The sequence below is a fragment of the Rhinopithecus bieti genome, unplaced genomic scaffold (assembly GCF_001698545.2).
Source record: "Rhinopithecus bieti isolate Rb0 unplaced genomic scaffold, ASM169854v2 scaffold_37314, whole genome shotgun sequence".
Taxonomy (NCBI): Eukaryota; Metazoa; Chordata; class Mammalia; order Primates; family Cercopithecidae; genus Rhinopithecus; species Rhinopithecus bieti.
The window spans coordinates 1482364-1498188 of record NW_016816196.1 but is presented as its reverse complement, the minus strand read 5'-3'; the positions used below and the strand labels follow the sequence as shown (position 1 = coordinate 1498188).

Genomic DNA, 15825 nt, shown 5'->3' with positions numbered 1-15825 from the left:
AAAATAAAATAAAATAAAATAAAATGCTTTCATAAAAGGGCTCCATATAGAATAGAAAGGAAGCCTGCCAAGTCTTCCTCTCAAAATACAGTCCCAGGTCTATTTTATAAATTACCCTAAAATCAAGGAGAATTTGAAATTTTTTTCTCCTGTGAGAACTTCAGCCTTCCTTACCAATCGTATTGTGATCATTATTCTCCATGTTTTAATTTTCATGGTCAATGCTTTACCTGGTGCACAGATATGGCTGCAGCCCCCATTAAACTGTTCACAAGGATTGTTACACTGTTCTTTCTGGTTCTTCACAACAGTGTTGATTCCCCTGGGCTGGGAGAGCAAATTTGTGGTCATTGCAATCTGACCTGACCCGTCATATTTGTTAGCTCGGTAAATTCTTTGTGTGTACAAGTCAGTCCAGTAAATATACTGGCCATAGAGAGTCAAGCCGAAAGCATGAACGGCTGCATTGACAACGACTTCACGATCCATGCCTGTCAGAGTGCTGCGTTCAATCTTCTGCCTAAAATGAAGCAAAAAAAAAAAAAAAAATTAAAAAGTTGAAATCTCAAATGAGTTAAGTTTTCAACTGGCAACCCAATACATGTGCCTCATGATTGTTTACACAAGCCCCCAGCTTTCTTTTCAAGTGGGGCATATGACAGCTAGAAATGTTTCTTCTGGAGATGGGAGGTCTTGTTTGCTTATCAAACAATAGACTTTATAAAATCATTGACTTCCAAATATGAATAGTAATCCTACAAAAGGAACCAGGTTGACATTAGAAACAGGAAAACATGAAATAATCCATGTAATGCATGGAACTCAGTGTTGAGCACATAGCAGACTCTCAATAAAACAATAACTTTTCCATTCCACTTCCTTAGTGACTTTTTCGATTTGACATTTATTGAGTACCTTGAGGTGTTTACCTAGAATAATCCAAGCTTAGACCCAAAGCATCACTGCTTTGTTTCAAATAGAAGAATAAAGAAAAGATCAGGAGGTTAGGAGCTTGGCATCACAAGACTAAAATTCCAAAGAAATATGCAAGAAAAAGTAAGATTCCCAGTATGCAGACACCAGCCATAATAAACAAAATCATTTCATCCCTTCAACTATTCCATTAGGATGACTGGAATGTGAGACATATGGGGGGTACTTGGAGAAGTTACATATAAAATTAGAGTTGACAAAAGGAAAATATTAAGAAATGTGCTGAGGAGAAGCTTGCCAGAGAAGAAAGGGTCTATTTGAAAAGATGACCAAAAGTCAAAGAACAAAGAAAATAATTTTCTAAAAGACATTGAATGCTAAAGCCCAGAAAAAATCTTAATATCAATGGGCATTTAAAAGTCATTCAGATTTTATGGCAGTTACCTAGGGCCTGCAGAATGTAAGTTGAGTAATTTCATTTGTAATTCTAAATTGAGAAAATACATTTATAATTATAGCTGAAATTACAGATATATTTAACAATGCACCTTCACATGTCTTTTAGTTCATAATTATTCAATGCATGATATAGATAAATTTTCACAGGTATGCTCACCAAGTTACAATATAAACATAGTTCCTAAAACTGTGATTCTATATTTTGGCAATGTCTATCTGGCATATTATATTTTCATAACATGATGCAAATCCCTCTTCTTTGGAAATGGGAGGAAAAACTCTTCTTAACACCCACATGAGTAACCAGAGACACCTACAGACTAGCGTCCACCCAGTACAGAAGGTCCTCCTCATAGTCCAGAGTCAGCCCACTGGGCATGACCAGGCTGCTGTTCACAATGGGTACCCGAAAGTTTCCTCCCAATGTGGCTCTCTCGATTTTGGCATGCATATCCCAATCAGCCCAGTACAGGTACCTAGTCATACAAAAGGAGTCAATAATTAATTCACAGGGAACCTCATAGTCCTTAAAAAAAAAAGAAAAAGAAAAGAAAGAAAAAAAGAACAACATTCTTTAATTGCAAATTGCCAGTAACATGGCAAAAGAAACCCCATTTCTACTTACGCAACTCATCCAAAAGGAATCTATTGAGTCAGGGTGTTGACTTCCTAGTATGTTGCCAACCTTTCTGCCATCAAAGGGAGCTACACGCTGCACCCTCCTTCCCAGGTAAAATCATTCAATATGCTTTCACCCTTGGATCTGTAGCCATGGTGTTATAAGCCCATAACACACTGGCTATCTATGAACATAATTTCAGGCCCCACTCTTTCCAGAAATAAGCAGACAGAAATATAACAAAGATGATGGCATACCCTTGGCAGGGATCTAACACAATTGCTCTTGGTTTTGGAACGCGGGCTATCACAGTGCGGTTAGATCCATCTTCAGCCATGGAATTAATCGTCTGGTTGAGGTAGTCACTGTAATAAATTCTTCTAGTAATCCAATCAAAGGCAATGCCATCAGCAGTCCCTATACCTGGACACATACCGGCAGACACACACACAAGCACACACAAAGACATTAGAGTCTCATATGCATTGGAAACACTCAGTCATCCATGTGTGTTGACCCCATTGTGTCTACTTGCAGGATAAGTAGCACCTGGAGTGCACTTACCTGAAGCAATGACAGTTGGAGTATGGATCCCTGAAGACAGGCTGACATAGGAAATCTGTCCAACTCCAGAGGCTAAATTTTGTGTGAAGTAGATTCTATCACTTACACTGTCATAGTCTAGAGACATGACAGTTCTTTCCACATTTATTGTTTGGAAAGGTGGGCTATGGTTTTCAGGGTCCAAGTGTAAGCTTCTCAAGGAATTAGACAAAGCAAAGATGAGGAAATTTTCTGTTGAAATGGCACAATTCTTGCCATCACTTTCCAGGGTCCCAAAGGCACAGTCACATTTTGGGGTGTGCGATCCAGGCAGAGCAAAGCAGAGATGAGAGCACCCACCATTATTTTCCAAGCAAGGGTTGTTGTTGACCTCTGCTGGCGACTGGGGCTGGACTTGCTTGTCAAAGATGGTCACATCTCTTAGCCAGTTGATATTGTCTCTTATCACTGTGGGTGGGTCTGTGTTCTCTGGTTCCTTGCTGGCTTGGAAGATTTTTTTCAAATTCCTATCTACCCATATGATAGAATTTCCAAAAACAGTGATGCCATAAGGAGTTGGGTAACGACTGCCGTAACGAATCACCTCAGAGTTCTCTCCATTGATACGAATCCTTGCAATTATATCTAAAGAATCATCAACCCAATAAACGTAGCCATCACTTCGGTCCACTGCCAAGCCCCGTGGGGTGACAATGCCCTCGGACACAAGCACAGTTCGATTGGTACAGTCAAGGAAAGAACGCTCAATCTTTGGTCTCTGCCCATAGTCAGCCCAGAAGAGGTATCTGTTCTTGGGATCTACAACGATATGCCTAGGCATGTCCACTGTGACTTTAAGAAGAACACGGCGGTAAGTAGTATTGATCCGCAGAACTTCTATCAGTGTTTCAGAAACAAAGGCATTGGTGAAATAAAGATTTCCTATGGGAAAATGAAAGTGCATGCTGATCAATGGAGAACCAAGAAGAAAAAAAGGGAGAACTTTCCAAATTCAGAACAAAATGTATAAGGTTGAAGTTTGGGTCACTATATGTTGTCTTTTCCAAGATGATAAATAAATGTCCCAGTCTAGACTTAGAAAAATAAATTCTTACTCCTAGGAATTATAGAGATTGCGTCTTCAAATTTAGAGAGAAAGTGCCTATCTTCAGCTTCTAAAGTAGATTAGAATTCATAGCAACATCATAACCCACTTTCTACTGAAAGGTATACTTTCCAGAATGTCCCCCCTTTTCTACCTGAAGCTCTAAATGCTCAATACCAACTTGAAACACTCTAAATATACATTTTCATAGGACAACTTCTACCCCAATATGATAAAAGTAGCAAAGAGGGAGCACCAGCAACATCTCAGGTTGTTATTGATGTTATCAAATGCTCTCTGTGCTTAAGGTTAACATGAAGTTTTTCCTTAGTCTTTCTAACTAATGTAGGTGCTTTCATCTCATGGGCCTTCTAAAAGTGACCATAACAAAAGTCCATTTCCCTTTAAGCCTTATGTAAATGCTAGAATAAAAAGATAACTTTGTGAAAATAGTATAATAAGTAGAGAATGGTCGCAAATTATTGATTCCATGTAGTTGAAAGCCTGTTGTTGAACTATCAATGCTAGTACCAAGACACACATATTTTGTTCCTATATCCGATTCAAACCACCTCTGGAGAAATCAGGCCAATGTGAAATATGTTACTGATACATTTTTTCGTTACCTAACTCTACTTGTTATGTATGTATTTGCTCATTTCCAATCCTTTAATCCAGGGTTGGCAAACTTTTTCTGTAAAGGGCCAGATAATAAATATTTTAGGCTTTGCAGAGCATATGGTTTCTTTAACAAGTACCCAACCCTGCCACTGTAACATGAAAGCAGCCATAGACAATACACAAATAAATGGGCATAGCTGTGTTACAATAAAACTTTATTTACAAAAACAGGCAACAGGCTGCATTTGACTCACAGACCCTAGTTTGCTGACTACTGCTTTATCTATACCCTCAGAAATAGCAATTTCTAATCAGGAACAGGAGTTAGGAACCCAGTTAAAGCTTTATTTAACCATACTACCATATTTACTTTTTGCAATAAACTCTTATTATATAGTACTTAGATTTTCATAATACATGTTAATATTTCCCTTTTTTTTTTTTTTTTTTTTTTTGAGACAGAGTCTCACTCTGTTACCCAGGCTTGATGGCAGTGGCATAATCTCGGCCCATTGCAACCTCTTCCTCCTGGGTTCAAATGATTATCCTGCCTCAGCCTCCTGAGTAGCTGGGATTACAGGCACACACTACCACGGCCGGCTAATTTGTGTGTTTTTAGTAGAGACGAGGTTTCACCATGTTGGTCAGGCCGGTCTCGAACTCTTGACCTCAGGTGATCCGCCTGCCTCAGCCTCCTAAAGTGCTGGGATTACAGGCATGAGCCACCGCATCCTGCCTACATGCTAATATTTTTAAGTGATGCCTACTTACCAAGCTTGATCCAATGATATTGATTTTATGTAGAAATGGATTATATTCCAAAACATATAATACCACTAATTATGAGTGGTATTCTTACTCAAATGAGTGATAAAAATGAGTGGTTATTCAAGCTTATGTGCATGAATCAATACAACTAAGTTAATATAATACTGGACCAGGTACTTAAAAAAATTGCTAATAAAGTATCTCATTAAGTGATTTTTATATATGAATAAAAGGAAGCAATTAAGAATTTGGCAACTAAAATTGCTCAGCTTCAAAGTAAATGAATGCTGTTCCATGGTTTATATTTTTATATCCCTTTCTCTTGAAAATTTAGAAAATTTCTAATGCAGAAATCAGGTGCATATCTAAGTGTAAAAAAACCAAATCCACATAATTTAATATTTTAACCATTTTTGTCTTCAGATTATGTTAATAACAGAAGAAAATGATAATGATTAATTTGTTATGAATCTGTAAACTGAAACACCATATCATTTATCAAATAGACACATAGCTTAATCTAAATTCAATGTATCTTAAATCATCTTAATAATTGTCTAGAAAAACAAACCTGTAGCACATGGAGTTAGGCTAAACTTTCTAGCATAAAATAAGATGACAGAGATGCAAATCCATTAAAATCACCATACAGCTTACATACCTGCTACCCAATCCACTGCAATACCCCGGACTCCATTTTCTCCTATTCCATGTGTAACAATGTTCATCAAAGAAGATCCATCTGGTTTAATTCTACGGATTGCATTATCAGATGCCACTGAGCTGCTAAAATCACACCAATAAATAAAGCCAGAGGACACATCCACATCCACATGCAGTGCATTTCGTCCTGGAAGTTAAGAAACGATCATTAAACAACGCTGTCACTGCAAGTAGAACTTTTAAATGTCTGCCCTTCCTCTCAAACCCTCATTCCCAACCCCCTGCTCTGAGCATCTCCCCATTACAAAATGAAACCCTTTTTTCCCAGTTGCAGTGAGCAGGCCTACAACCCACATCTTGGTTTCTAATACTCTTTCCCACAATAGGGAGCTCTGGCTCCCGGGAGAAATGCTGGTTATAGATTTAGGTAGGGAAGGTACGAAGTGAGCATGAAACATCTTATTGTACCAAGAAACAAGGCGTACACAGAAGTATACAGGTACTCACTTGAAGAGGCTCCCTGGCCAAAATGGATCCACTAGAACATCAAAAGAAGGATTACAGTAATTGACTGTAACACACTGAATTTAAAAAATAAAAATTTGACCCCACGATGATAATAAATTTTTTAAAAGATAAATTGGGGAGAAACGAAGAGCTTTCCTTTATAGAAGAATATTATCTAACAAATATAAAGGGAATGCTAGAATAAGAAAATCACCATTTTGCAATCCTCAATTAAATAATCATTTCAAACAAGGATCATCAATGGCTGCCAAAACCAACGGGTAAAACGTACTTGAGAGCCAAGACATTCACAGGGCCCAAGTGTGACTGCATAGATTTCACCCAAATTAAGAAGGAAAAAAATACACCTTTAAAAAGCAGCAATGTAGCAGTGACCACCTTAACCAGTGATCAAACTCAAACGCCACTAAGAGCAGGACAAGCTGACATTATGTTCTTCCTGATAAGATTCTGTATCAACTAACACAGTATAACCTATAAAGTATTTTTGCTAAATGTATTTAACCTTGATCTAATCAAGCAATCAGACCTAACTTCCATTTCATGATAACTACAGGGTAAAAAATGAAAGACAGGCTAAATATTCAGACAAATCCTCAGTGTGGGATTCTCAAAGACAGCAGGTCTGCCTCTTTAAAACATCAATGTCATAGCAAAAAGCTAGAGGCAACTACTCCAAATTAGAAGAAACTAATGAGATATTCCCAGTGCAATGCATGAATCTTGATTAGATCTTGGATGGAACAAAACAGCTATATATAAAATGTTGTGAGGCCAACTGGAGAAATATGATTATGAATATTTAATAATGCCCTTTGAAACTGTATGCTAACATATGTAGGGGTAAAGTGGCATGGTATTAAAATTTATTTTCAAAAGGTTCATAAAAATGAATGTGAATGCATATGCATGTACACACACACACAGATTGAGAGCTCAAATGTGATGAAATGTTAACAACTGTTAAATCTTGGTAAAGGGTATAGGATATTTGCTAAATCTTTCAACGTTTCTGTGTTTGAACTTTTGTTAATGAAAAGCTGGGAGAAAAAACGATTGAATTTGTCATATCTGTTCAAGATGATAACTTAGATCCATAACTTTTTAGATATGGAAAAACAAAGATGAGTCATGTGTCCACAGGAACATGACCATCAGGCAGGAGGATGTGTGGAACTGGAAGCTCTCTGACTCCTTTCCCCTGGTTCGTTTCTGTATTTTCTGACCATCTCTTCCAGCCCTTCATTCACTTCATCCTTTTTTCCTTCCTTTCTACCCTGTATTTCTATCTCTAGCCTGTGACATTCTCCTAGCAGTGTTAGAAAATTCTTAGTTCCTCCTGTGCCAAGGTATACCTAAAAACCTTGGTTCATCTAGGAAGCAAGTGATCATTTTATACATTCAGAGTATGTAAGCACAAAGTGCTGCAAAAATATGATTACTAAAGAGGGACTAATACTGTGAACTCTTTTGCTTCAATTCACCAAATATATATTAATAAATCATATTTGTGGACTATTTCATTACCATATTAAATAATAGTATACCTTCTACCGTAAATCTCCATTAATAGAAATAAGGCATGGTTCTTCAGAACACTAACTCTGTAGTACTTCTTGCAAACACATGCTACATTCTATATTGCTCTAGGCCTGTGGTTCTTAGTGTGATCCAGCACCATCAGCATGCCCTGGGAGCTTATTAGGAGTGCATTTCTCTGGCCCTACCCTAGACTACAAAATCAGAAAAATCTGGCGACGAGGCCTGGCGCTGTGTTGCTGTGAGCCCTCCAGGTGATTCTGAGACACACTAAAGTTTGAAAAACACTTTAGGCTGTGCCAGTTGATTTGAAGGGAAAGGAAAGCTTCCTTATGCACTGAATCCAGACATGAAGAAATGTTTTCATGGCACCAGGGATTTCAACCTGGTGCCAGATGAAGTCAAATCTTACTTATATTGGAGTTGGCATACCTTGGCCTGCCACTGGCACCATGGTTTCTGAATGATCTGACGATTCCAAACTAAAGCCCCTGATTGCAGACAGCATTGAAACAACAATGAAAGAGTTATATGGAGAACAGGACCGATTATCAGGATTGAGTTTAAATCCAGTGGCACAGGCGCAGGAAAACAATCCTCCTGGTACAGGCAGGCAAATCTGCTGACAGGCATTCATGTTGTTGCTACAGCCATTTGAGGATTCGGCAGCATCTAAATGAAAACAAAATCCGTTTGTAACTTTTGATCCTAGCTACTCGCCACCCCATCTCAAATTTCTTTAATTGGGTCACCAAATAATTTATTCTAAAAATTAATAACCAACATATAGTAGCTGAGCTAATCTAAAAACAGTATTGGAGAGACTAGAGCTTATACAATAACACCTAAAGGTATGAAACCAGTAACCCAACTATTGTATAATAGTTAGGGAATAGGGCTTCAATTGTCTTTTTCTACAAATCATGTGAGGATTACGGAGGTCAGTATATAAATCTGTTCACAATTTGCCTATGAACTGGCACTTAAAAGAATACGTTCAGTTACATGATCAATAATGTGATTATTTGTTTTTTAAAATATATGAAATAAGAAGATTTAAAGAATAATCCTTGAATTAATGGCATTCCCAGTGACCTGGATGAAACTGGAGACTATTATTCAAAGTGAAGTAACGCAGGATTGGAAAACCAAACATCATATGTTCTCACTGGTATGTGGGAGCTAAGCTATGAGGACGCAAAGGCCTAAGAATGATACAATGGACTTTAGGGACTTGGGGGAAGGCTGGGAGTGGGGTGAGGGATAAAAGACTACAAATAGGGTACAGTGTATACTGCTCATGTGATGGGTGCTCCAAAATCTCACAAATCACCACTAAAGAACTTACTCATGTAACTAAACACCACCTGTACCCCAAAAACCTATGGAAAAATAAAAAAAAAAGAATATTCTTTACAGGAATAAAACATTAATTTTTATTGTATGTGTTTCTTTCACATGCAGTTAAAAAAAATATCTAGTGACAAACCTAGGTTATAGGACAGGAAACAAATTGTTTGATCATCTTTGGCTGAAGACGAAAGCTATAAAATACATCAAAAAATATTACCTGTATCATAACACTAATTTAAAGGGGTAAATCAGAAGTTAGATTATCTTTTTAAAAAATGTTGAAATAGGCAACACCCAAAAGTATTCCTTTTAAAACTAAAAATTCCATCCCATTAACACTTTCCCAGCAGGCATCCAACTAATATGCCCTGAGCACCTTCTATGTGCCAGGCACTATTCTAATCACCGAGTATTGAGCAGTAAACAAGACAGACAAAATGCCTGCCCTTATGGAGGTTATATTCTAATAAGTAACACAAAAATAGAAAACTGATAATATGTCAGGGAGCTCCGTGAAGCAAAAGCAAAGTAAGGAATTGAAAGTAATGGAAAGAGAAATGGAATAAACTTACTCTAAAGTCAATCTGGCCTTTCAGATGCCAAATTAGCCCTTGGCACTTAACCATGCTTAAGACTTCATTAACATTTTTTTAATATTTTGGGTAATTTCAATTTGTATGCACGTGTATGTACATGAAACTGTGTGTGGGTGTGTGCTTACAAATGTAAGTTATGTGTGAATATGCATTATACACCCACGAATGTATTTCAGTGACATACTTACTGCGTCTGTGATAAACTCGAAGACCCCTCAGATTTGGAACATTATCTCTCAAGACTATTTTGTTGGCCCCAGTGGCCTTGTCAACTCTTTCAATGACCTCATACTGTTCATCAGTATAATAAAGGAAAGAATTATAGACTGCAATTCCCCAGGGGTGAGAAAGCTGGTGTACCAGGATCATTCGATCTGTTCCATCCACGTTTCCTCTTTCAATCTAAAGGAACGGAATTTTTGTTAGTTTCATGTATTCATAGTGAAATTTTTGAATATTTAAACATTAATATTCTCCTAATTATAATGTCTCACATTTATCCAGCCCTCTATCCCTTACAGAGATTTTTCACATCTACTTTCTGATTTGATCACAACTACACCAAGCAGCAGGTCAGGAAAATATCACTGTGCCCATTTCACTGATAATGAAGACAGAGCTCACATGAGTCAGTCAACCTTTTCAGGTGGCGTGGTGAAGAAAAGGGAGCTAAACCACTAGTCCCTGCATGTGATATTCTGGTCAAAGATGTACTCAAACATCTAAGTGTGGGCCATTGCACAGGAGCTGACTCACCCTGAGTTTAACAGCTTCACTGACAATTTCTGTAATACAGATCGGAAATATGCCCCCAAACAACCACAGAGGACAGCAAGACGGGACGGGGCCAAAAATGGTGCCATTATATTGGAACAGATAACAAGCTTTAATTAAAATGGCTTTGGTAAACTGGAAAAGAACCACAAGAATAAAGTCCCTAAGGGAAAATGATAAGTAGTCAGCTTCTTTTGGAAGAAAAATGAAATGTAGATGTAGCTGGTTTAATTTCACTCCAAAAACCTACCTCAAGTGCCTGCTCTGTGCCAGGATCTGGGCTGGGTATTGGTGAGAGACACAAAGTGTGGCTTTACTGCCACGGCAGACAAGGTAGCCCAGCAGTTACAAGAGTTGTTATGCCCTAGAAACTGATCAAAGTTCTAGAATTTAGAACATAAGGAACATGAGCTTGGAGGAGCGCTGCAGAGGGAGCGGAGACCAGGGCCAGATTAGCTGAGCAACCTCACAGAAGTGTTGGGAGCTAGTCCTCAGGGCAAGGCTCCAAGCTGAGCCATGATCCAATTTGCTGACTGTGGCTTTATGAAGAAAACATGTCTCCAACACGAAAACAGGTTTCACCACTGAAGGCCATGCCTAGTCAAGGCCAGAGAGAGCTTGCTCAGAATGGTGGAGGTGGCAGAAAAGATCTGGGCATGAGTGACAGGCTGAGGATGGATTGCAGGATTTGGTGATGATTAAACCAGGAGAGTGAAGGAGAAATAAGGGAACCACACTAGGAGAAAGGTTGGAGAGTCACACCACTAACAAGCTCGCAGATTCAGAAGCTGTGTCCTATCAGATGTGTGTACAGAAACCATACCATGTAACAAGAGCTTCCTCATCATTGCACACATGTATCCAACTCTGCAAAGCGTTTTCACACACATCATCACTTCTTTTTAATCTCCAAAGCTTACCACCATTATAGGTCCATATTCGGAGTGAAGTTAGTACTTGTTGAACAAACAATGAACTGAAAGCCAAACCTACTGCACAATATTATGAAAAGCATCAATGTCAAGGATCTGAAATAATTACTGTTAAAAAGCAAGGAAGGGACTAGTATATATTCAATTTAGCACCCAAAGCAATGCTTCATCAATAATTATTATTGAGCACCGTCTATGTGCCTAGCCCCAGCAACATAAGCACAGCAGTGAAGGTCAAATACTATTCCAATGAGTGAATGAGACTTTACAGTTTCTGCTTCTTATTGTAGAATATAATGAACCCAACCTTGGAGTTGAAAATTACCACTAAAGAAAATTTCACATGTGCATTAATCATGTTAGAATATTAGAGAAGAATGTGTAGCTATGAGGGGATACTGAGCTCAGAACCTTGCTACATTAAATAAATAGATACACACATACATACACACACACATAGGTAGATACATGGAATATGCCTATATCCTATACAGGTATATAAATTCTATATTCTATATATAATAGATATATATTCTGTATTCCATAAATACATATTCTACATTCTACAAATATAATAGATATATATTCTGTATAGCATATATAGCATCTATATAGATTCTATATACCATATAGTATAGATATATATTCCACATTTTATATATATATATTCTCTATATATATACAGCTGTGTATATATATATTCCCTACAATTGGAGAACCCATAGTACTTTCACAGAAAAACACTGAAATCACTAAACCATGAAAGAAACTTGCTCTGAAAGGACAAGTAAAAAATGACAAATGGAATTAATTTATCCTGAAGAAAAACAAACATTGGTGGGAAAATTAATAAACATTACCCTATAGGGAAGTATGCACATACTCTAAAGAACTGAACTTCAGCTAGGGGCAAGGTATGTGCAAGGGAAAGAAGTTATTGGGAGAAAGGGCAAGTTACCAAGTAAGATTGTTCAAGAACCACTGCCTGACAGCTCAGAACACTCAGCATCAACTACACCAGCTCAGCATAAAGACCAAAAACTGAAAGGGTGCTCATACCACTCCTCTTCCAGTGACTGCCCAGTAGAGTTTCTGCTCCTCGATGTCAAGGGTGACACACTCCAGGTGTTCGAGGTTCCCAGTGAAGAGAGTTTTTACAGAGGTGCCATCCATGTTAGCACTGGCAATCTTGGCAGGAACCCCACTGTCAGTTCCCTGGTCTGACCAGTACAGCTTCCTACAACCATGAAAAACACCAGCATGTAACAAAACAGAAGGTGGATTTGAGTCAGTGACATAAATGACAATGTCTATTACTCGTCCTCAAGATGCTCACAATATAATGAGCAAAAGCTGAAAATCAATATCTCGTTGCATACAATGTGGAGGGGTACTTCACCAGTGTTCTACCAATGTCAGTATATTTATTTCTTAGCTATAATCGGAGTAGAGGCCATTTAAAATGGTGTCTGGAATAAGAGGCAAGGGTTTCCCACTGGCAGCTGAACCTTTAGCAAGGTCAGATGTGTGGGAAGCTTATGGACAAGGAAGAAGCCTACATCAATAATCCCTCCATCTTCAGTACATAGTGAAGGCCAAAGCTAATATAAAAAGCTGCCAAGTACACTCCCTGATCACTTATCAGGCCTCATTCAGTTCTTCTCCAAATCACCATCTACCACAGAACCAGCTACTTAATTACCTAACCTGATTTCTGTGATGAAAAATGCAAAGACTTTTGAAAACTGACACAGAAAATAGGAGAAATAATGAGTAACACTTTTCTGTGAGAGTGGAATCTCATTATCATGCTGTTACGGGGTCAGGAAGACTTCTTTTTTCTTTCTATTTCACAGCGATCATGTACACATGAACCATAATCACACAGCATTGCCAAACCCATGATATATGAAAAATGTATTAAAGTATATGAAGGGCTGCTTTCCATTTCCACCAAAGAAAAAATTCTACACTTGTACCCAACTTTTAATTCCTTTTGGTTGCACCTCCTTCTATATCTTCAATAGATAATCCTCCTACATTCTTTTCTGAAAAGTCCTCAAACCCCTTCATTTAAATAGTCTTTATTCACCTACCTCTTCCACCACCAAATCAATATGCTCATCCCTTGAATTTCATCTTCAACTCTAAACTTCTCTGTCTCTACGTTCTCAAACTCTGAAATGCTCTGCTTTGACCAAAAACTCATTTCTTCCTTGCTTTAATTTTTCCTATTAAACTTGTTTTTTGCCTTTAAACCCTGCCTGAGCTCCCAACCCTCCAGTCCCTCTATACCTGGACATCATATGTAACCATTTCAACAATATTCTTATTTATTCTTTTGGGATCCCATTGTGCCTAAGCTAATCTCCAACCCTGGGTTTCTGCCATTTTTTTTTCTTTCTCCTCTCCCATTTCAGATTACCAAGAATTTCCTGGACATAGCACAAAACTTTCATGAATTCTGAGTTCACTAAAAATTTAAGTTTCCTAATCTAAGCTGAGGATTCTCATCCCTAGCAGATTTTATATCATGTCCCCCATATTGACTCTTTCAAGTCATTCCTGTTCTTCATAAATTTCTAATTCCTTCCCCATAACTTTCACTCTCAATCAATTATTTCTTCATCATTGATCTTTCATCTGCTGCTAAAGAATACGCTCAGGTTTCTCTATTCTGAAAGACATTTTCCTGTTACATTTTGACCTACAAGTTTATCTTTCTCTAACTTTCCAATACAAAACTCTTAAAAGAGTATTCACATTTCCTCATCCTCCTTCCATTCTTTTAACTTCTACTATCTCTATTGAACATCCTCTCTCGAATATCACCAGAGACTCTGTGATCGCCTCAGCTCTTTATTAATGATCATCCACAAAGATATTTTTCTGCAACAACTGGTTCAGTAACATTTACCACAACTTTCTCAAGACTTTCTCTTCACTGAGAATCCAAGACGTTAGATCCTCAAGTCTCTGTCTTTTTTCTCCTCCTATGTCCTCTGACAAAATTCTAAGCTCTTCTAATTGTCTCCCAACCCAACTGGGTTGCTCTTAGTCACTTGAACAAACACTCTATTTTCTGTCCCTTTGCTCTTGACCTTCTATCCTTCATATCACATGATATATGATAAAAGCTAGCTCTGCCTAGTGAAATTCTACGTATGCTTTAAGATCCAGTCCAAATGATGTCTCTTCCACCAAGCTGAAAGGTCGCCTTTTTATAGCACTATCATCCCAATTTTTTTAGCCTCTCTTATGGCTCTTAATCATATATGAACCTGGGTTATTGTTATTTATACATGGGCCTTATCCTCCTTACTAAGCTATAAATCCTTAAGGTTGCAAAGGTTGCAAATTAGGTCTTTAATCCTTGTATCCACCCTCGAAACTCACCACCATGACCCCATGAAAGAGACTGCTTCTACTTGCCAAAATTAATGTATTCCTCTTCTCTCTAGGTAAATAGGTGGGCTGCATGTCCTTCTGTGCAGTTAGCTGTGGTCATGTGACCCAATTGTAACTGAAGGGGTGTGAGCAGAAGTGGTGCGCACTACTTGTAGGCCTGGCTCATAAAAACCTCCCAGCAAATTTCTGAATGTTCTTTCCTTTACTGCTCAAAAGATGCTGATACTTAGAATGACCTAGGAAGCCTCCTACTGAAGATGGCAGAGCATCCATCAGCCTGGGTCCTGGAATGACTATGTAGAGTAGAGCTTCCTCCCATCTTCTGCCCAAATCCCACTGCCCATATAAAAGACAAATAAATTTCTATTTTCTTTGAGCCATTACATATTTTGGAGTTTATTTGCTTCAAAAAGATGCACAATGCAGAAATGTCTGATAAATGAAAAATAAATAATAAGTGAACCTGAGTTTCAAAAGTAGAATTTAAAACCTAAGATGGTCCTTCTTCTAGAAAGAATAACTGAAAACTAGTACAAGCCAGCAGGCACAGAACAGACTGTTTGCTTCTTGTGCCATTTAAGAATTGGATTTGGTTCATTTCAACTTTGGTGAATCTGGCAATTATGTGTCTTGGAGTTGCTCTTCTCGAGGAGTATCTTTGTGGCGTTCTCTGTATTTCCTCAATTTGAATGTTGGCCTGCCCTACTAGGTTGGGGAAGTTCTCCTGGATGATATCCTGAAGAGTGTTTTCCAACTTGGTTCCATTTTCCCCCTCACTTTCAGGCACCCCAATCAGACGTAGATTTGGTCTTTTTACATAATCCCATACTTCTTGCAGGCTTTGTTCATTTCTTTTTCTTCTTTTTTCTTTTGGTTTCTCTTCTCGCTTCATTTCATTCATTTGATCCTCAATCACTGATACTCTTTCTTCCAGTTGATCAAGTCGGTTACTGAAGCTTGTGCATTTGTCACGTATTTCTCATG

General features: G+C 38.1%; 1 protein-coding gene across 2 annotated transcripts in view; it reads right to left on the bottom strand.

Moving 5' to 3' along the window:
• LRP2 (LDL receptor related protein 2) overlaps positions 1-15825 on the bottom strand; it is a 229106-nt gene that overhangs the window by 75091 nt on the left and 138190 nt on the right. For both annotated transcript variants that reach the window (XM_017854503.1, XM_017854502.1), the window contains 8 exons: positions 12493-12670; positions 9916-10129; positions 8211-8450; positions 5710-5898; positions 2576-3496; positions 2269-2434; positions 1710-1868; positions 231-520 (listed from right to left, as the gene is read on the bottom strand). In XM_017854503.1, the coding sequence (XP_017709992.1) occupies positions 231-520; positions 1710-1868; positions 2269-2434; positions 2576-3496; positions 5710-5898; positions 8211-8450; positions 9916-10129; positions 12493-12670 (2357 nt within the window). The remainder of the gene's footprint in view (positions 1-230; positions 521-1709; positions 1869-2268; positions 2435-2575; positions 3497-5709; positions 5899-8210; positions 8451-9915; positions 10130-12492; positions 12671-15825) is intronic.